The 21,074-nt window shown below is 51.2% G+C and overlaps 1 protein-coding gene across 1 annotated transcript; it reads left to right on the forward strand.

Annotated features, from left to right (window-relative positions):
• Positions 1-1,482: 1,482 nt before the first annotated feature.
• On the forward strand, positions 1,483-18,735 carry nnt (nicotinamide nucleotide transhydrogenase). Its single transcript, XM_062477717.1, is given in 24 exon segments — positions 1,483-1,605; positions 3,498-3,706; positions 4,588-4,817; positions 5,186-5,403; positions 5,578-5,665; positions 5,785-5,873; positions 6,524-6,711; positions 6,884-7,017; positions 7,236-7,427; positions 8,081-8,234; positions 8,416-8,577; positions 9,766-9,876; positions 10,672-10,817; positions 10,911-11,106; positions 11,764-11,900; positions 11,902-11,998; positions 12,642-12,742; positions 12,744-12,803; positions 13,111-13,290; positions 13,530-13,689; positions 14,868-14,949; positions 15,936-16,054; positions 16,149-16,264; positions 16,741-18,735. Coding segments are annotated over 23 exon segments (3,258 nt in total). The 5' UTR covers positions 1,483-1,605; positions 3,498-3,552; the 3' UTR covers positions 16,885-18,735.
• Positions 18,736-21,074: the final 2,339 nt, after the last annotated feature.

Here is a 21,074-nt window from a genome sequence, read left to right on the forward strand (position 1 = left end):
AGCAGGAGAAAGGGGTGGAGAGGCCGAGAGAATGAAACAAGAGCGAGAGAAGCAGAGAGAGGAGGGAGAGGTGGATTGTAGAGATGTAAGTGATACTGAGATGTTTCCATCATGGAGTCCATATGCATGGTTCATCCCCCATCTGGATGGATTCTAACAACAGGACATGTAAGCAAACAGAGACCAGAGGCCTAGCTTAATAGTTGACATATGCGGTTTGTTGCTGCCAACACTTGGTTTTCTTTTTGTAGGCCCAACCATGTGGAACGCACACACACGCTGTGCATATTTTATTGATCCACCACATCATTGGAGGGATGGATGGAGAGAGGGAGGAGGGACAGAGAGTGGGAGGAGGGGAAAAGGAAGGGATGGATCTCCAGGTAGACTTAATCTGACCGTAACAAGAAAATAAACACAGTCCTTTGTAAAGAGGAGAGACTCTAATCACATCTGTGTACCTCAGCGCATGCAATCTGACAGTGGAGACTCTGCTGGGAGACAGTGAGCCAGGACAATCAGAGACAGCATCTATACTGTGAGCAGCTGAAATGACTAACAGCCATATCGACCACACATTCCTCACCGCAAGCCAGATAAGCAGAAACAGATGAGAAAACATCTTGGTCAGACTCTTTGTAAAGATAAATACAAATCAAAGAAGTGGGAGTAGAAGGGATGGCAAGTCTAGCAAGGCCTCTCACGCCTGTCCGGAACCAAGCTGTGTTACTAAACTGAATGGGTGTCTGTCAGCTCTGCTCCTGCTTCGACAGGACCTACAGGAACTAATGACAGCACTAGCTTAACTTATTTTATCTCCACACTTATCTACATAGTAACTTACTACTTTAACTTACTTTGGCTACTACTATTCTACATACTATTTTCTAAAATTGTGTTTCTACTGTAACATGCTTCTGGTCAACTTCAACCTCACGTACACTGACAGCGACACCGATAACATCTAAACACTGTGATAAGGGTGAAAGAACATTTGAGGTTCACTCCAAACTTGACATTATTTCTCAAACGCTGCTGTTTCAACGATAGGGACATAGGAGGACGGCGCTCTCTGCTGGATAGTATTTGCATGCGACACCAAGCGAACGCTGCTGCTACTTAAAGTATTTCCACCTGTAACGTATTTCTCTCTGTTAGTCAGCTTATAAACTAAGATATTTCCTGCAGATAAATGTAGACAATATCTACATCCTATTCTATCTATATCCCAAGGCGGACTCATATTATTATATTAATCGCTCCTATTGTCTTTAGGCTATTTTACGTGTTTTAATTATTCTGTAACTGTGTAGGCCTACAATTTTTTTATATTCCGGTTGAATTAATCTCTGAATGAATTAAAAAATGGAATCCATTGAATAATCGACGATTGTGTACAAACTCAAAATAATTGGATTTTAATTATTAATGTTCCTTGCTGACTGCTGTAAACAGTGTGGTTCTGAATCTTGTCAGTCAAAACACGCACCCGGGTACAGGGCTCCTGATCCAATAAGTACGTTGAAGAGTGAAGCGTACAGTATATCTTCCGGGTGCACCGAAAGTTTGACTGTGCCGCACAAAAGCAAGGCTCTCTCTGCAAAGGTCAGTCGTTTAAGTTGACACAACTTAGAATTTGTCACTATTGAACAATTAACAAAGCTATTATATAAGCGAATATGTGTGCGTGCATATATTGGAAGTGCGTGGTGCACTAACATATATAGTGTAGTTGTTATTGTAGCAAATCCTTGCTAGCCAGCTAGCTCTAGTTTTGCAGCAAGACGCTTTTGGAAAGGAAAGTGATGGTCGGCTACAGATGCGCCCGCCCTCTATCCAAATCCACAGACAGATGGCTGGCAGTCCGGTTAGAATGTGGACACGTTCATCGGAGTCCCTCTATCAATTTAAAACGAAGTATACATTTTATGTTCGAATTGTGATAAACTAGGCTATTATTACTATACTATTTATTTGTTCTTGAATGTTTCCAAATAGGCAGATAGCTTATCGAGACAGTTTCAAATAGCTGCATCATCAACAAGCTTAAGTTATGATCTAACGCTATATAGCGAGCAGTATACTGTACTACAGTACTAGAGCTTTGATTTCCCAGTGCGCCATTGCCTTCACATAACCTTTCACGTATAAACAAACGTGCATTAAATTATATTCAACAACGATGGGATACGGCTTGACTTTCTGCAAGGTTAAAATGAACGAATGTATACAAACAACTGCCAACTAATCACATTGTATAGCCTACTGCTGACGTGGTGGTCTTGTTTTAAAGTCGGACATATGCTTTTGTCTTCGGAGTGGGCTGCAGAAGCCCCCCTCCCCTGCACCCCTTGTTGCTGCTCTAGCTAGCCCTTTTATATTTATAATTTCAGAGACATTCAGCTGATAACGTGCTGCATAATATGAAACATACGAAACCTAATAGCAGTAGGTAACAACGACGGTTAGTTTGTCGTCACTATATTAGCCGTTCCCATGGTGAGAAACAAACAGGTGACCAATACCGCCTGAGGACACTGACTGATTTGATGGAAGTACATGTGTAATTATGTCTATTAAGTTCTATTAAGGAAATGAGAACAGGGACACAGTAGAATGGAGCTGGCCTTGTTTGCAGGGTTGTTCTGCATGGGCAGCAGAGATAAGTATTGACTGTTGTAATCAATACAGGATTCAGTCTCCCAGGAGCTGACACACTCCACATTGAACTAGTCTGCCAGTGTTGAGACTGTCAGTTCTCTCGGCCAAAATATTAAACAAAAATATCATGCAGGGACCAGTGTCAAAGAGGGGGAGGGAGAGCAAAAGGGGAAAGAGGGCTTGATGGTATTAAGGGCTTTTCCAGGCCTGTCCTTGACTTTCTTAACCATCTCTGCAGCTGCTTTAGTATTGGTTAGATGTTTATCATGTCTGTGCCAAGACTAGTGTGTTAGTGTGTATGACTGTCTAGGAGACTATAGTCTACAGTACAGTATGTCACTGTGCCTCAAGTCATAAATATCGTGTTGTATTGGCAAGTGTGAGTGTGCTTCTACAGTAGTGTGTAGGCTCGAGGTAGACAACCTATGAGGAAGGAGGTGGAGTAGTGTGTCATCAGTCCCAGACAGAGGGGCTATATGGAGCAAAGTTAAGTTTAACTTCAGCAATATTGTCTTGAAGGAGAAATGTGACCTATTGCATAATTCTACACGTGTCTCAATGTCCTTGTGTTGAACACATTCCCGTAGGCTACTGTGGCATGAGCTGAAGAATTATGTGTGTGTTTGATGGAGCTAAGCTAGTGACGTGTGGGGGTTAGACAATGCCAGAAGTATGGGTCAAATAATTTTTTTTAACACCCATCTCCTCCCATTCTCTCTCGCTCGCTCTCTAACTCTCCTCCTACCCTCTGTCCCCCTCAATGTTGTCTCTCTCTCTCTCTCTCTCTCTCTCTCTCTCTCTCTGTCTCTCTCTCTTGTGTGCCCCTCTCCTCTCAGGTAGGAGGAGGTTTGTCAGGCTGTCTAGCTCCATCGGTGTGTGCGTGTGTCAGCCATGGCGAGCCTCCTGCGTGTGGTGGCTTCCAGCTGCTCGGCCCCCCTGCTCAGTGGGGTGGCCTGTGTGAAACTCCCCAACGCTGCCTCCGTCAAGACGCCATGCCTGCGCTTCTTCAGGACCCAGTCTGCTCTGTGGCGCTGTGCCTCCCCAGGTAACTACCTACCTTCACCTACCTACCTTCACCTACCATGCTGCTGAGTAGCCTAAATACACTCTGGCTAGCAGTTTGCACCCTGACCATGATATCTGTTAGTGTTAGCTGTCCCTGCTAATAGTAAAGCTGTCTGAACAACCTGACTGCTCCTGGTCTAGTTCCTGTTGGAACTAGCCAGGTGTGCTTCCAGTCCCAAGTTCGCACAGCATGTACTAGAGTCCATGTGTTGTCTACCCTGCGTGTGTGTACGTGTGTGTGGGTTGGTGTGTGTACGTGTGCGTGTGTGTGTGTGTGGGTGGGTGGGTGTGTGTGTGTACACACATGTAGATGTCTGAATGACGGTGAACACTGTCTCAGTTTCCTGTGATTATCTTGCTTCAGTGACAGCTGGGAAATTCTATTCTTGCCAACCAATCACTGGGCAGTCAGGTCTGAGTGAGTGAGTCCGTTGCCTGTTTATGTATAGACACAGTAGTCCTGCAGCTGTGGAATTTTCCATAGGAGCAGCATATGTCCTCTGTCATGTGTGGATTGGCCTGTCCACTCAGACCACAAACCAGCCTGTCCACTCAGACCACAAACCAGCCTGTCCACTCAGACCACAAACCAGCCTGTCCACTCAGACCAAAAACCAGCCTGTCCACTCAGACCACAAACCAGCCTGTCCACTCAGACCACAAACCAGCCTGTCCACTCAGACCACAAACCAGCCTGTCCACTCAAACCACAAACCAGCCTGTCCACTCAGTCTGGTTTGTCACTCATCATGGTTTAGCGTCAGTCTGTTCAGTCAGCTAGAGAGGACCATTTCTCCTCCGCTCAGGTGATCAGTCACAGATGTGCTCTGATGTGATCGTGGTCTAACCCCACACCCCCAGGCATCCCCTACAAGCAGCTGACTGTGGGCGTCCCCAAAGAGATCTTCAAGAACGAGCGGCGAGTGGCGCTGTCCCCGGCCGGTGTGCAGGCTCTCATCAAGCAGGGCTTCAACGTGGTGGTGCAGTCTGGCGCCGGAGAGCCCTCCAAGTTCCCCGACGAGCAGTACACACAGGCTGGTGCCTCCATCGCTGGCGTGAAAGAGGTCCTGGGCTCAGACGTACTGCTCAAGGTAAGAGGGAGGGAGCGAGGGAGGGTTAGATGTAGAGAGGAGCAGAGCCTGCTACTGGTGGCAGAGGTGAAAGAGGGGGAAGAGAAAGGGAGGGAGAGATTGAGGAAAGAGAGGGAAGGTAGAGTAAGGGGCAGAGGACAGTACAGGTAGCTGGGGTGGGGGAGAACATCTGAGAGGTCTATTTGGGGCTTTAGAACAATCCTGTTACTCACAGATATAATGCAGTAATAAGGTGGAGATTGCTTTTGGGGTCTGGATTGTGTATCTGTGTTTCTATATTGATATGTGTGTGTCTGCTTTTATCTGTGTGTGTCTGGCCCTCACCTTCCCCCCCCCCCCCCCCCACACACACACACACACTCCCCCAGGTGCGCGCCCCCATATTTAACCCGGAGCTGGGGGCCCATGAGGTGGACCTGATGAAGGATGCAGCTACGCTGGTGAGCTTCATCTACCCCGCCCAGAACCCCGACCTGCTGGACCTACTGGCCCAGAAGAACACAACTGTGGTCGCCATGGACCAGGTCCCCCGGGTTACCATCGCCCAGGGATACGACGCCCTCAGCTCCATGGCCAACATAGCAGGGTAGGAGAAACACACGAGACATGATGTCGGGTATATCCATCTCTCCTGGCTCAGTTACTCTGATGTCTGGGTGTCTCACTGGCGCAGTGTTGGGGTATATATCCACAGAAACACAGTCTTTACAGTCTGGGAGTACAGTACTGTCAGCTGACTGTGTCCCCCTCTCCTCCGCAGGTACAAGTCTGTGGTTCTGGCAGCCAACAGTTTTGGACGCTTCTTCACCGGCCAGATCACAGCGGCAGGGAAGGTTCCTCCAGCCAAGGTGTGCTGCTGGCTTCCTACTACTATTACTACCTGTACTTCATTCATACTACACTACATCCATACACTGGTCTGCTGTACTGTCCTGTTTGCTACATCTCCCCCCCCCTCCCCCTCCAGGTGCTGATCATCGGAGGAGGGGTGGCAGGACTGGCAGCAGCGGGCACAGCCAGGGCCATGGGCGCCATCGTCAGGGGCTTCGACACCAGGTGGGTAGGCACACGCACGCTTTGGAGTTTTAACATTCAAGTTTGTTTGTACAAGTACACGTCCGGAAATCTTGGTCTTGCTCCTTTTAACAGTTTCCTAGCAGTTTAATCTAAATCCTATATGGTTCTATATTGTAATTCTTTTTCATAAATACCTTTTTATCCTATCTGAACTAATCCTTTTAGTTGTACTTCTACACTAGTCACATTTTCATCAACAAGAACAAAACCAAATTCATATGTACACACACACACCCACACTGAGTGCTACCTCCCTCTCTCTAGACCAGAGTGGAGATCAACTTAATTGGACTTATATTGGTTAACTTGACCCTGGTCAGGGTGAAAGGATTGGCTTACACACTTGACTGACTCTTAACAAAATTAGGAGTGGTCAGTTCTCCAACTGTCCACTAGGCTGCAGCAGCACCTACGGCAATACAGGGTGAGATGAGAGTAATGAGAAGAAACGGGCTGGAGACTGGAGGTCTTAGGAGGCCAAGCAGTACCATCCCATGTAATATAACTGGTAGAGGTGGATGTGTGTGTGTGTGTGTAAATGTACATTTCTGCATCAGTCTGCCATGGCGTTTGATGTGGTTTTGATGTGTGTGTCCCTTCACCTACCCTCTTTATCCCACCCCCCCCAGAGCGGCGGCCCTGGAGCAGTTCAAGTCCCTGGGGGCGGAGCCTCTGGAGGTGGACTGTGAGGAGTCGGGGGAGGGCCAGGGGGGCTACGCCAAGGAGATGTCCAAGGAGTTCATCGAGGCTGAGATGAAGCTGTTCGCCAAGCAGTGCACGGAGGTGGACATCCTTATCAGCACGGCGCTCATTCCTGGTGAGGACACACACACTCCGCACACACATACTTCCATTCTTTGACCCAGTTGGTTTCAGGATCCTCTCTACCTCCACTAAGACCTGGGATCAATCATGTCTGGTAGGTCTTGCAAAAGGGACATTCACTCAGGGTTTGACGTGTGTGTGTGTGTGTGTGTGTGTGTGTGCAGGTCGCCGGGCGCCCATCCTCATAACCAAGGACATGGTTGAGACAATGAAGGATGGCTCTGTGGTGGTGGACCTGGCAGCCGAGGCTGGGGGCAACATAGAGACCACCGTACCTGGGGAGCTGTCTGTACACCAGGTAACCAGGGCTGTTTGGTAGTCTGGACACCAGGTAACCAGGGATGTTTGGTAGTCTGAACACCAGGTAACCAGGGCTGTTTGGTAGTCTGGACACCAGGTAACCAGGGGTGTTTGGTAGTCAGGTGACCAGGTAAACCAGGTTGTAGCTGCCTGTACACCAGAGGAGTCCAGTGTAACCTGGGCTGGGTGGTGTGTGTGTGTGTGTGTGTGTTCCAGGGTGTGACCCACATCGGCTACACTGACCTGCCCAGCCGCCTGCCCACCCAGTCCAGCACCCTGTACTCCAACAACGTGATCAAGCTGATCCGGGCCATCTCCCCAGACAAGGACAACTTCTACTTTGACGTCAAGGAGCAGTTTGACTACGGGACCATGGACCACGTGGTGCGGGGGTCCATCGTCATGCAGGTACCACACTCGCGCCTGGAGGCCGCCGCGGCCATGGCTTCTACACCACGGGTGCTACATCTTAGAACGTGGCACGCGATGGGAATAAGAGGTCAACGAGAGGAGGTCAAGAGAGAAATGTTTGTATGATTCATTTGATAGGATAGTCTTGGTAACAGCTGGACTTATTTAGTCATCACTGCTGTAGTCTTGCTGGTGATTAGGGGTTCTGTCTCACACACACACACACACACACACACACACACACACACACACACACACACACACACACACACAGACACACAGACACACAGACAGACAGAGGTGAGGTGTTGTTTAGTAGTGTGTTCTCTGCGTAGTGGGCCAGGCATGGTGATGGATTGTGGCGTGCCATGCGTGTGTGTGTGTGTGTGTGTTCCAGCCCTTGGCCTGCTGGCTGATGATGACTTATGCAGTCTGCTGTGAACATGATCCATGAGCCACCAGTGGAACTGCTGATGTTCCTGTAATAGAGACACTATCAAATAGAGCCCTCCTTTGATCTCAGATTGGAATACCTGGTCTGGGTTCACAGAAGCTTGAGACCTTTGTTATTTTTCAGATGGATTATTATCTCACCCTTGTCATGTCTCCTTCCCCCTGCTCCCTCCCTCCCTCCCTTCTGTCTCTTTCAGAATGGTAAGAACCTGTTCCCGGCCCCCCAGCCCAACAACATCCCCGTGGCCGCCCCCCCCAAGCCTCCGAGTGTGCAGGAGCTGCAGAAGGCCAAGGCAGCGGCCGTGTCCCCTTTCAAGGCCACCCTCACCACGGCCGGCATGTACACTGGAGGTCAGCCCCGCCACACACACACCCTCATGTGTACACACACACACACACACACTCCCTCACCACGGCCGGCATGTACACTGGAGGTGAGCCCCGCCACACACACACACACACACAATGTTCAGCTCTGTTGTGTTTGACATCTGCTGGGTCAGTGAGGGTTACTGTGCTGTCTGTCCCCCAGGTTTCACCACTCTGCTGGGTCTGGGCCTGGCCGCGCCCAACGCCGCCTTCACCCAGATGGTCACCACCTTCGGCCTGGCGGGCATCGTGGGGTACCACACCGTCTGGGGGGTGACCCCCGCTCTGCACTCGCCTCTCATGTCTGTCACCAACGCCATCTCAGGTGACACATAACGGACAGGCTGTCCAGTCTCTCTGCTCCTCATTCCTCCTGCTCCAAGACTCCTCCTCCTCCTCCCTGCCGTCAGACCGATGGCTGGACGGCTGCCGTGGTAACCTGACTTGTAGGCAGGATGAGGTTGTGTGATCAGCAGTCTGGCTCGGGCTCTGAAAGCCACTTCAAAGAGCACCTTCTCTGCCTGGCTTCTCCTCTCCATCCCTCCTCCCCTCCCTTGATCCTGTTTCACACATAGGCAACCTCTTTATAACCCTGGGTTAACACTGAGGGTGTGTGTGTGTTCTCACACACTTTGATTGCTGTCGAGAGTAGGAGGCGGAAGAGCCATGCTGTCTGTGTGAGCTATAGCACTCTTGGGGTCTCTTTAAAGACCACACACACACACGTTGTGTGTGTCTGTGCTTGTCTATATGCCCTAGGTTTCCCAGACAGCAACATCACAGGGGCATGCTGAGATATCCTGCAGAGCGATTAGCAGGACCTACTGCACACTTCCTGTTAATTAGTTAAACCTCTCTGTCTCTCTCTCTTTCTCTCTGTGTGAAATGTGTGTGTGTGGCAAAGAGAGACCTCGGTCTCTCTGACTGGTGTCAGTCGTGACTACGCCCAGACGTCACAGGCTGAGGATCTGCCTCCTGATGACCTGCTGCTGATGTCTGTGATCTCCATGTCCTGGAGGGAGGGGGGGGGGGGGGGAGCTAAGCGGTGAGGACATGGTGCTGGAAGGCATCATGGGTCTTTGATGGGGATTGGTTTAGTAAAGAGAGGGGGGGGAGAGAGAGAGAGATGGGGAGAAAGAGAGAGAGAGAAGGTGGTCTGTAGTGTTTCCTGTGCCAGTAAGGTACCCAGCTCGCTCTCCTTTGTTCTGCTGCTTGCATGTGACCAACTGTTGCCCTGGAATTCCAGAGAGGGACAGGAAACGCGTGCGCAAACACACACACACACATACATTGGGGTAAGTGTGTCTAGTTAGGCTGCTGCCTGCCTGGTAATGATTACAGCCGCGATGGTTATCAGGATTTCCTCTAGGGGGGGTAGGAGCAGGGAGAGGGGAGGGGGAGGGGAAGGTGGGAGGAGGAGGAGGATAGGTGATTCATACTTTAAATGAAGGATTGTAACTTTTGCTCTTTAACAACCGACCTAAACCTCTCTGTGTGTGTCTCTCTCTCCCAGGTCTGACTGCTGTGGGCGGTCTGTCTCTCATGGGTGGAGGCTTGGCCCCCACCAGCACCGCCGAGACCCTGGCTGTTCTCGCTGCTTTCATCTCCTCCGTCAACATTGCTGGTGAGTTGCTCACACACACACACACACACACACACACAGGTCTGAAGCGGGCCCTGGTGGGCCTGGTCTGAATCTCGGTCAGGGACCCTGTTCTGGTCTTGCTAGGACGGTTTTGTGAACCCCCCCCCCCCCAGGGGCACGTCCCAAGGAGGGCCAGGACACCACCAGGGTTCAGGGGTCATGGCGGGGTCTCCCTGCCCTGCTAATGAGGGGCTGGCATGGCCTAGTCGTTACGCCCTCAGATCTCCTGCCAGGGCAATGTGCAGTATTACACATGTACGTTCCTGTAAAGAACAGGTGTTTAATTTCTGTTTTAGTGCCTTGCTGGGTCCGCTTCTCTGCCCGCCTTGGACTGCAGTACCCATAAACCCCTGGGAACAGGACAAACCCAACGCCCCATGTCTCTACCTGTTCTGCTCGCTCGGCCCCTCTCTCCGTCCGTCTCTCTCTGCCTCTCCCTCTTTCCATCTCCTTTTCCTCTCCTCCTCTCTCCTGTTCCCCTGCTCTGGTCTGGCTGCAGGTTTGGAGTTTTTTCCTCTTGAAGTTTGGAAAGTCCCGTCCTTTCAAAGAGCAGCATTCCTGAGTCTGGGACAGTAATAGTCTCTTGGATCACCTGTGTGTGTGTGTGTGTGTGTGTGTGTAGGGGCTGTAAAAGTTGACAGGGTACTCTCAGGACAGAGATCCAAGCGGCCTGGAAGAGCCCTGGTAGTAGTCAACACATGCACTATTCCATGGTCTCTCTTCAACCTCTCTCCTTTTCTCCTCTCTCTCCTCTCTCTCCTCTCCCTTCCCCAGGTGGCTTCCTGGTCACTAAGAAGATGTTGGACATGTTCAAGCGGCCCACAGACCCCCCCGAGTACCACTACCTGTACATGCTTCCCACGGGTGTGTTTGTCGGAGGCTACGCCGCGGCCCTCCAGGCCGGGTACAACATCGAGCAGGTCCGCTTCACCGACGTGTGTGTGTGTGATCTTCTCTGTGAAGTGTGTAGATGATATACCATGTGTGTGTGTGTGTGTGTTTTGTCCTCTTAGATGATGTACCTGGGCTCTGGTCTGTGCTGTGTGGGGGCACTGGCGGGGCTGTCCAACCAGTCCACCGCCCGTCTGGGCAACGCCCTGGGCATGATGGGCGTGGCAGGGGGCATCGCCGCCGCCCTGGGCGCGCTCAAACCCAGCCCTGAGCTGCTGGGACAGATGACCATGGCCATGGCTGTGGGGGGCACTGCTGGTGCGTACAGGGGTTGTGTGTGTGTGTGTGTGTGTGTGTGTGTGTGTGTGTGTGTGTGTGTGTGTGTGTGTGTGTGTGTGTGTGTGTGTGTGTGTGTGTGTGTGTGTGTGTGTGTGTGTGTGTGTGTGTGTGTGTGTGTGTGTGTGGGGGGGGGGGGGGGGGGGGGGGCGGGTCTGGATTGTGCGTGTTAAAGAGGGATGTCTTGAGCTTGTTAAATGTCAGATGTGTATGTGTGTGAGTGTGGTGTATAGATCAAACCAATTTGTAACTGGTCTCGACTGTGGTGGAGTCTAATGGCCACCATCATGTCTGCATCACACACACACACACGCTCACACGCCAGCAGGTCTATCCAGTCAGGTTCATCTACATACTAATTATTCCAGGAAGAGCCAGACTAAACTGGCCTTCATGCTCTAGCCTGCTTCCAGATGCTCACAGTTACACAAACACACGCGCACACACACACACACGCACACACAAGGAGGTCCAGTAACAAACATGGTATTTCCCTAAACATCCTCATCATTAACACCTGCCATCAGAATGGCTCGGTTCCCAGCAGGCGTGTGTGTGTGTGTGTGTGTGTGTGTGTGTCTGTGTGTACTGCAGAGTACTTACCCCCTCTCTTCACCCCCCCCCCCACCCGCCCCCCAGGTCTGGGCATCGCCAAGCGGATCCAGATCACAGAGCTGCCCCAGCTGGTGGCAGCGTTCCACAGCCTGGTAGGCCTGGCCGCCGTGCTGACCTGCGTGGCAGAGTACATGGTGGAGTACCCCCACTTTGCCACGGACCCCCACGGCCAACCTCACCAAGATCATCGCCTACCTGGGCACCTTCATCGGGGGGGTCACCTTCAGCGGCTCCCTGGTGGCCTACGGCAAACTGCAGGGTGAGCATGGGGGGGGTGGGGGGGGGGGGGTGGGGGTGGGGTGGGGGGGGGGGTGGTGGGGGGGGGTGGTGGAGGAGGACAGGGAGGGGAGGGGCATCTGGAAGGTCCTCTCCCCCCTCCTTCCCTCCAGTCATTTTCCACTTGCTCCTGAAAGCTGGAACTCATTATTCCTGGAGTATACACACACACACACACACACACACACACACAGAGTGCACAGACATGCCCTGATCACCACAACCACCGTTGCCACCATCTCCACCCTGAATCAATCCCTCCTCTTCCTCTCACTCTCCCATTTAAAGGGTCTTGTTTTCCAGTCGGTGCTTTTGGAAGGTTGACAGAACAGTTTTGACATGCCCCCCCCCCCCCCTTCTCTACATACACTCTCTACATGCTGATCTGATATGCAACGTTTTTTTCAGCTTCAATTTACTGTGACGAAGAGTTAGCTATGCAAAATCAAAACACAAACACACTGCAGTTGGACTGTGGCCCACCCTAAACAGAGACACACACAGTCTATAATCACACCCCTAATATTTTACCAAATGTTGGGTTTGGATTGAAATTGTTGTTTTGGATTGGTTTTGGCTTGTACAGTATGTGCTAACCCTGCCCCCCCTCCCCCCCCCTCATCCAGGGATGCTGAGCTCCGCCCCCCTGATGTTGCCTGGGCGACACATGCTGAACGCCAGTCTGATGGCAGGCAGTGTGGGGGGCCTGGTGCCATACATGCTGGACCCCCAGCTACACCATGGGCATCACCTGTCTGGGCTCCGTGTCAGCGCTCTCCGCAATCATGGTAGTATGGAGTGTGTGTGTGTGTTCTCTCTGTCTCTCCCTCTCTCTCCCCCCCCCCCCCTCTTGATGTGAGGTAACTGCTTCTGCTTAGCGGCGGCCCTCAGGAGAGATGTGTATTAGAGCGTGACCCTGCAGTGATATCATCTCGCGCACATACACAGCCCTGAAGTTGCTTGTTTTGACAATCACCCTCTTTTGCGTGTGTGCACCCTCCCTGCCCCGCCCCCCACCTCCCTGCTATCACGTTTCCCCTTTTATCTGATTGGTCCAAATGCTGTGGAGTGTACTGATTGGCCCTGTCCCTCCAGGGCGTGACCCTGACGGCAGCCATCGGCGGGGCGGACATGCCCGTGGTGATCACGGTCCTGAACAGCTACTCCGGCTGGGCGCTGTGTGCCGAGGGCTTCCTGCTCAACAACAACCTGCTGACCATCGTAGGAGCTCTCATTGGCTCCTCTGGAGCCATCCTGTCATACATCATGTGTGTGGTAAGGACCCCACACACACACACAGTGTAGAAGAGCCTAACTCCTAGCTTTGTTAGTGAGGGGACCTGTTTGTGGTCCTGTCAGATGGGCGCAGTACTGCTACAGGCCACTAGGAGGACCTCTAACTATACTGATGCATCCATGAGGGCAGACCACGAGTCCCTCCTTATAACCTGATCTCTCTCTTCATCTCTCTGTCCCTGTCCCCCCCTCCCCCCCCCCCCCCCCCTCCTTCCCAGGCTATGAACCGCTCCCTGGCCAACGTGATCCTGGGGGGGTACGGAACCTCCTCCACTGGCACGGGCAAGCCCATGGAGATCGTGGGCACACACACCGAGGTCAACATCGACCAGACTGTGGAGATGATCAAGGATGCCCACAGCATCATCATTACCCCTGGTAAGCACACACACACACTCACACACACACACATGCTCATGCTAATATGGAGTAAGTGGGTTTGGGACTCTGAGGTCTCCGTGACGTGAAAAACAATGTCCCGGCTGCCCACATATTTGTAGAATTACAGCAGAGCTGCTCTGTGTGTTTGTCTAACCTCTACTATAACCTGTACTGGCCTTGTTAAATCACCAGCTAACGAGCTAAGGGGGTGTATGTGGCATGTAGGGGGGGGGGGGCATCTATCCTTGGTGGTCTCCCTGTCGAGTATAGAGCTTTGTTAGAAACCTGACACTACAAAGTGAAACAAAACAGGGCTCTATCTCCGGTAGAGACCTCCCTCCCTCCCCACCACCATCACCACGCTGCCTACACATGGGGTGTATGAAGCAGGGTGCACACACACACACACACACACACCCGGGCCGGGGCCAGGTTGTCTCAGCTCACCATGCTGGTCAGGTTTTCATCCTCTCTAACCCGATCCCGGTCCCTCCTGTCCCCCTCGCACACCAGGGGAGGATCTGAGGCCTGGTGCTGCCGCATGGTGCTGCCTCATGGCTGTTCACGTTGGTGTGTTTATTTATAGCGTTGTGAAATAACATGGCCAATTATTCCATCTCCGGACTTCAAATGAGTGGAAAGAGCTTCCACTTGTATGGGTGTGTGTAGGGTTATCAAAGCCATATTTAGTGGGTAATGATCTTAACCATGCAGACTCTACCCTCCTCTTGACTGGGATGTCTTCTGGCCACGCCCCTCTGGCGCTGGACTGTGAGTGGTTAAGCAGGACTGGAGCACTGGCCTGTCACAGCCTAGTGAAACCCAACGTTAAGGAAGTGGAATTTATTATTGGTGATTTCCTGAATGGTTGAAATAGTTCATACTTTCAGCTTGGTCGTATGGTTGAAATTTGAATGGTAAAATCATACACTCATAAATGCATATCAAAGACATGGTTGGAATACCAGGGTATTTCTCAATGTTTATTATTCATACAACATTTATGGGACACGCTTTATGGGTACGCTTTTACACTGTTACTCTAAACTCTCTCTGTCTCTTTCTTCAGCCTCCCTCCCTCTCCCCCCCCCCAGCCTCCCCCTCCCCCCAGAGACAGTAGGACTGTATTTCAGGTTTCAACCGCAGGTTAACTGTGCGTGTGTGTTTTCCCCCAGGGTACGGACTGTGCGCAGCCAAGGCCCAGTACCCCATCGCTGAGCTCGTGAAGACCCTACAGGAGCAGGGCAAGTCTGTCAGGTAGAGGACCCTGAGCAACAACAGCATGACGACAACACAGATGGAGGGAGAAAGAGAGAGAGGGGCAGGGAAAGGAAGAAAGAGAGGGCAAGGGAGGGACAGAGGGGAAAGGGGGGGGGGGGGGGCGGGGGCTGGAAAAGAGAGAGAGAGTACAGAGTGAGGATGGAGGGGGGGGGGGGGACGTAGGAGAGGGAGGGCCGGAAGCCTGGTGTAATTCCCTCCTGTTTGATCCAGACTACAGCAGCTGCTGCTACTTACTGCATTTGTACTTGATTAGAGACTGGTCAGGGAGGTCCGCCTTGTCCTCTTCTCCTCTCTCTACCTCTGGTCTCTCTACCTCTGGTCTCTCTACCTGTCTGTCTCCCTACCCTATCTCCGTCTATTTCAGATAGATCGAGATACGATCAGTCTCTAGTACAGTGTAATACAAACAGTCTGTTAGATCTGGGATCACACACAAACTGCACGGAATTACATGACATGGCTAACTGAGTCTGAGTCTTTATGGCAGGAGATCAGAGAGTGTCGGGGGGGGGGGGGAGCCACCTTCAGGCAGTGCTAGCCGAGCTCCGCTCCTCTGATCTCTGCTGTCACTCGGCTCACAACCCTTCTAGTGATTACCCGCTCTGTCCCTCTCTCCTACTCTCTCCTCCCGCCATCCTCCTACCCTCTCTGCCCTCCTCTCTCTCTCTCTCTCTCTCTCTCTCTCTCTCTCTCTCTCTCTCTCTCTCTCTCTCTCTCTCTCTCTCTCTCTCTCTCTCTCTCTCTCTCTCTCTCTCTCTCTCTCTCTCTCTCCATCCTTCCTCCTTCTATTTTCCTTCTCAGGCCTTTTACGACCAACGGTCGTAAAACTGCTCCTTCCTCTCATCTCATCAGCTTCCTGTCCTCGAACCCCCTCTCTCTCTCTCCCCCTCTTCTACTACTCCTGCTTGTCTCTCCTAGGGTAATACTTAGTAGATGTATCTAATGTGTTGGTCTGTCTGTAGGTTCGGTATCCACCCAGTGGCGGGTCGCATGCCCGGGCAGCTCAATGTCCTATTGGCTGAGGCCGGCGTGCCCTATGACATCGTCCTGGAGATGGAGGAGATCAATGAAGACTTCCCTGGTAGGTCCCGTCACACTGGCTCCATGGGTCTAATTGAGCATGAGGCACTTCCTGCAACTGTGGACTGTGTGTGTGTGTGTGTGTGTGGCGACAGAAACGGACCTGGTCCTTGTGATTGGCGCCAACGACACAGTGAACTCAGCATCCCAGGAGGACCCTAACTCCATCATCGCTGGGATGCCTGTCCTGGAGGTGTGGAAGTCCAAGCAGGTGAGCACACACACACATACAGGTATATACATGCATGCCCCCAGCCCCTGCCTCTAGCGTCCATCCCCCAGCTTCTCAGCCTCTCCTCCCAGCCTCCAGTGGTGCTGATGACCAGGCCAGGCTCACCTCTGGCTGCACCCCTCTCTGTCCCAAACGCAACCATCTGCCCCATGCATTATGGATGAGCTGCGTGTGTGTTTGGGAGGAAACCCCCGTCTCTCTCTGTAGTCACCTGGTCATCAAAGATCTTTTCTTACTTACTTGTGATTGGTTCCCATGGCCCTCCTGTTGATTGGAGGGTTCTGATACGATGACTGCATAGTTCCAATTTCCTTTCAGCGTGTGTTTGTGGTGGGGAGGGGTCGACTAGTCTCTGGTTCTACTTATTCTAGTCCAGGGAGTTTGGAACATAAAGAACACATGCTCTTCCCCTGTGTGTGTGTGTTTGTGTCTGTGTACGTGCGTGCGTGTGTCAGGTGGTGGTGATGAAGCGTTCTCTGGGCGTTGGCTACGCCGCCGTCGACAACCCCATCTTCTACAAGCCCAACACGGCCATGTTGCTCGGCGACGCCAAGAAGACATGTGACGCCCTGCAGGCCAAGGTCCGTGAGGCCCAGTAACCGGGGCCACACACGGGAGGCGGAGGTGAAGGAGGAAGAGGTGGAGGTGGAAAGGGCTTCACATAGAAATAGGCCTCCTAGATGAGACGCATCCCCATAGTCACTTGGCAGGCATGTTGGGTACTTGTGTTTTATGTGGGAGTTGTAGTTCTATGGTCCTCTTCCCTTAGAAGCACATCCAGTGAGGGAAAAGGAGATGAGGTGAATGAAGAGTAATTTAAACTACTAGATAGACATACGGTTGTTGTCCATATACATAAGTTGTCATTTGTTTGTCCCCATGACAACAGACTTTCCTCTGTCCCTCTTTCCTGTTATGTGTGGTTGTCATGGCGAGAGTAGACGTCCCCTTAACTAGCGGGCCCTTGGCAAACACTAATTGAGTTGTATAGTTCTTCTCTAAACCCCTTTTTTAATCAAGTGAGAAAAGGAGAAAAGCAGAATGTTGACATTTTTATATAGACAGAAATTAGTTTTCATGTTAAACAGTTAATGTTTTATATTCCTGTTCCAAGTTTTTGTATTCTGATCCTAGTCATGCCTAAAGTGTCTGATTGGTTAGAAGTCAGCACAGTCTATTGGCATATTGCTGACTGATTGGTTAGAAGCCAGCATAGTCCATCAACCTACGGCTGTCTAATTGGTTGGGAGGCAGCACCGTCCAATGTCCAGCCTGACCAAGGTGATTAACCAGTCAGTATTACCAATTGCACCACAACTGTCTGCTTTTGTCCTTTCCCGCGAGTGTTGTGATTCCCTGTGCCTTCCATGTGTCTCCCAGCCTGTGTTGTGGTGATTTCTGTCTGTGTGACCTGAGGGCACCAGGATCCAGAGGCTTTAGCTTAGCCAGCCTGACCTGTCCTGTCTAGGGCCTGAATGAAGACGAGCCTCATATGGGATTCCGTGATATGACTGTTAAATATCCATAATCGATAACCTGGTTAGCTGTTATTTAGTCCCCTCCTTAGCTTGGATGAACTGCGTATGTCAAATGGTTTAAGATGGTCCAACTTACCTGCATGTCCTCAAACCTGGGCCAAGTTCTGTCTCTCCTATCAGTCTTACAATCTTACTGTCCCGTGAGGAAACACCCCCCATATCCTACATCCTACACACAGGGTTAGACTGGCGGCAGAGGAACTGATGTTCATCATATTTTGACCATGACAACTACCCTACCTCCATACAACCATGATCTGACCAATCACGTTTCATAGAACCCAAACCTGACCAATCACCTTACAATCGGCATAACCTCGACTTGACCAATTGCCTTTCATAGACCCTTTGCTTGGAACCTTATCTGACCAATCACCATCCTTAGAACCTCAACTTGACCAATCACCATCCTTAAAACCTCAACCTGACCAATCGCCTCAACTTGACCAATCACAAATTGCATTACATAGTGACCTCCATTTTAACTGTAACTCAGCTTACTCCAATTCCATAACACATCTGTTTAGTTTCTTCAGCTCTGTCTGCATAGTGAGCTAGTGAAGCTACAATTTGAAAGGTCATTACACACACACACACACACGCCTCTTGGGGCTGTGTACTTACACACAGCTTTTCACCTTTATATAGAGAATGCCAACCTGCCATATTTGTACGCTGTTGCCATTTATGAGATGATAAAAAAAATTGAAGGGAAATTTGCCGTTTTTGATTAAGAATGATTTCCCCCCCTTTTTCAGCAGAGTATTTTTGTATAGAGGACCGCGATACTCTAGAGGCTTTGTAAAACAGGCGTTTGCAGTTGTGACATGTCAATGTTTTCATGTTTAGAGTGAAGAAGGAAATACTGTGAATGTTATTTTCTCTCCCAAATAAACCTGGAATTTAAACCTGCCGTGTCCGTCTTCCTGTGTTTTCAAACCCAACCGAGCGCCATGGCAACAAATGTGGAAATGACATCCCACTCCATGACTCATTCAAGAGCTTGTTGAGTAGAGAGCTGCAGATCTCCAGACAGAGCCTGATGACCAGATAAGTGTTTGAGTAGCCCTCATCAACATTGAGACTCTCCTCTCAGCCCTGGGTCCCACTCATCAGTTAAGCATTCGGTTTTGTGTCCAGGCGGTGTGTAAAGAACACGACAAGGTGTTTTGTGGAGCCCCGTCGTGTCCAGGTGGGCTTCCCGTGGCTGCTCCTCCGCTGAGCCCAGAAACCTGCCTTTTATCCTGCCGGATCTCCCAGATCAAGGGGAGATGGCATGTGTTGTGATGAGGGTCACTTCAGCCTGTAACAAGTAGCACTCAGACGGGCTGATCACTCGGAGCTGTTGAGGTGCTGTGGTTTGGAGATGCGGTTCCGATAAAGCTGCACTTCTCCTGGGGACCGAGGCCTATTGTCAGACCAGCATCTCCTCAGAGCTCCAGGCGAGGGGAGCAGGGCCAGGACAATCAGCCCCCAGCCTGTCCACGCCTGCCTCCTGCTGGGACACGCCCAGCTCAGACCAGCTCTCAGGCTGATTGTTTTCACTGGCCTGGCATGCGATTTTAAAGAGGGCATTTTACTGCATTACACTCGTACGATGGGATTGAGTGATAAGCTAATTGTGTGTGTTTGTTGGACGTGTGTGTTTTGGGAGTTGTGGAGCAGATGTTTGGTGCATACTTTCTGTCCCCTACCATGAGGGTAATGTTCTAACCAGCTGTAGATTTATGTCCTCGTCATGAACACAAACACACACACACTCAGTCCCCTACTCTGTTGTGGCAGGAGCTCCAACCATGGCAAGGCATTCCTTCCTCTCCCTCCAGGACTTTCTTTGGCTTGCAATCTTAACAACTGCGGGTGCATCTCAGTACTCCACGGTAGAATCCTTATTTTCTCCTAGCGCCCACCCTACTCTTACTGGAGGACACAGAACGAGGTGGCAGCAGGACAGGAGAGGTGGAGGAGATTCAAGGGGAAAATGCTTGAGGATTATCGAGTTCTCCGTATTTGTTTGATTCTAGTGTGAGATCTTCTCCAGATGCCAACATCCCTCCCTCCACTGTCCCCCCCGACCATCCACCCAGCCCTCCAGGCTATCTGCTGCACACACACACACACACACACACAGGGTCTCTGGAACAGCAGCAGCAGATGAAACTGTGAGAAGAACGCAGCGAACATGGTTCCCTCGCCACATAATGGGCCATGATTGGCTTGTGGTCTGTCTCCGTGGACACGGCGGATGTGGCTTCCTGGTGGGACACTGCCTGCTGGGGGACCATTAGCGTCACACGAGGCGGCTTCCCTGTGCCCCTTGCCAACATCCAAACATACGTGTCTGGCTGTGTCTGTAGCTCTGTGTGGAGCTGTGTCAAGCTGTGTGTGGAACTGTCTAGCTGTGTGTGGAACTGTCTAGCTGTGTGTGGAACTGTCTAGCTGCATGTGGAACTGTCTAGCTGCGTGTGGAACTGTCTAGCTGTGTGTGGAACTGTCTAGCTGCGTGTGGAACTGTCTAGCTGCGTGTGGAACTGTCTAGCTGCGTGTGGAACTGTCTAGCTGCGTGTGGAACTGTCTAGCTGCGTGTGGAACTGTCTAGCTGTGTGTGGAAGCTCTACTGTATGTTCCACATCACATGTGAAGCAGTCTGTTTTCCCCTAAGTGGGTTACCCTAAGAATGGAGACTGAGAGGCGAGTGTCAGTCGTTTGGTCAGGTCACACAAGGGTTAATCAGTGTTACTGACTGAAGCTGCTGGATTCTGTCCCTTTGAAGAGTGGCCCTCGGTCGTGAGACTTGGTATATAACAGCAGATCCATCATAACGCAGGCTGGCCCTTATAGCTGCAGGTAGGGCTGTAATGGCTTCTTACAGGATCAGGCTAAGTGCTGGAGAGATCTAAAGCACTGGAGCACTCTCTTTCATCATAGCTTTTATTTACCTTTTCTCCCTCTCTCTCTTCCTCTCTCTTCCCCCCTCTCTCTCTCTCTCTCTCTCTCTCTCTCTCTCTCTCTCTCTCTCTCTCTCTCTCTCTCTCTCTCTCTCTCTCTCTCTCTCTCTCTCTCTCTCTCTCTCTCTCACACACACACACACACACACACACACACACACACACACACACACACGCACACACTGCCCCAGCTCTGAGCCCTAATGTTCCGTGCTGTGTCCTGACTCAGGCTTGTTTACAGAGTGTGTGTTAGTGTGAGATTGAGCGGTGAGGGTCCTAAAAGCCCCCATTCGTCCTCCAGTG

Source organism: Osmerus eperlanus, chromosome 14 (genome assembly GCF_963692335.1).
Source record: "Osmerus eperlanus chromosome 14, fOsmEpe2.1, whole genome shotgun sequence".
Classification (NCBI taxonomy): Eukaryota; Metazoa; Chordata; class Actinopteri; order Osmeriformes; family Osmeridae; genus Osmerus; species Osmerus eperlanus.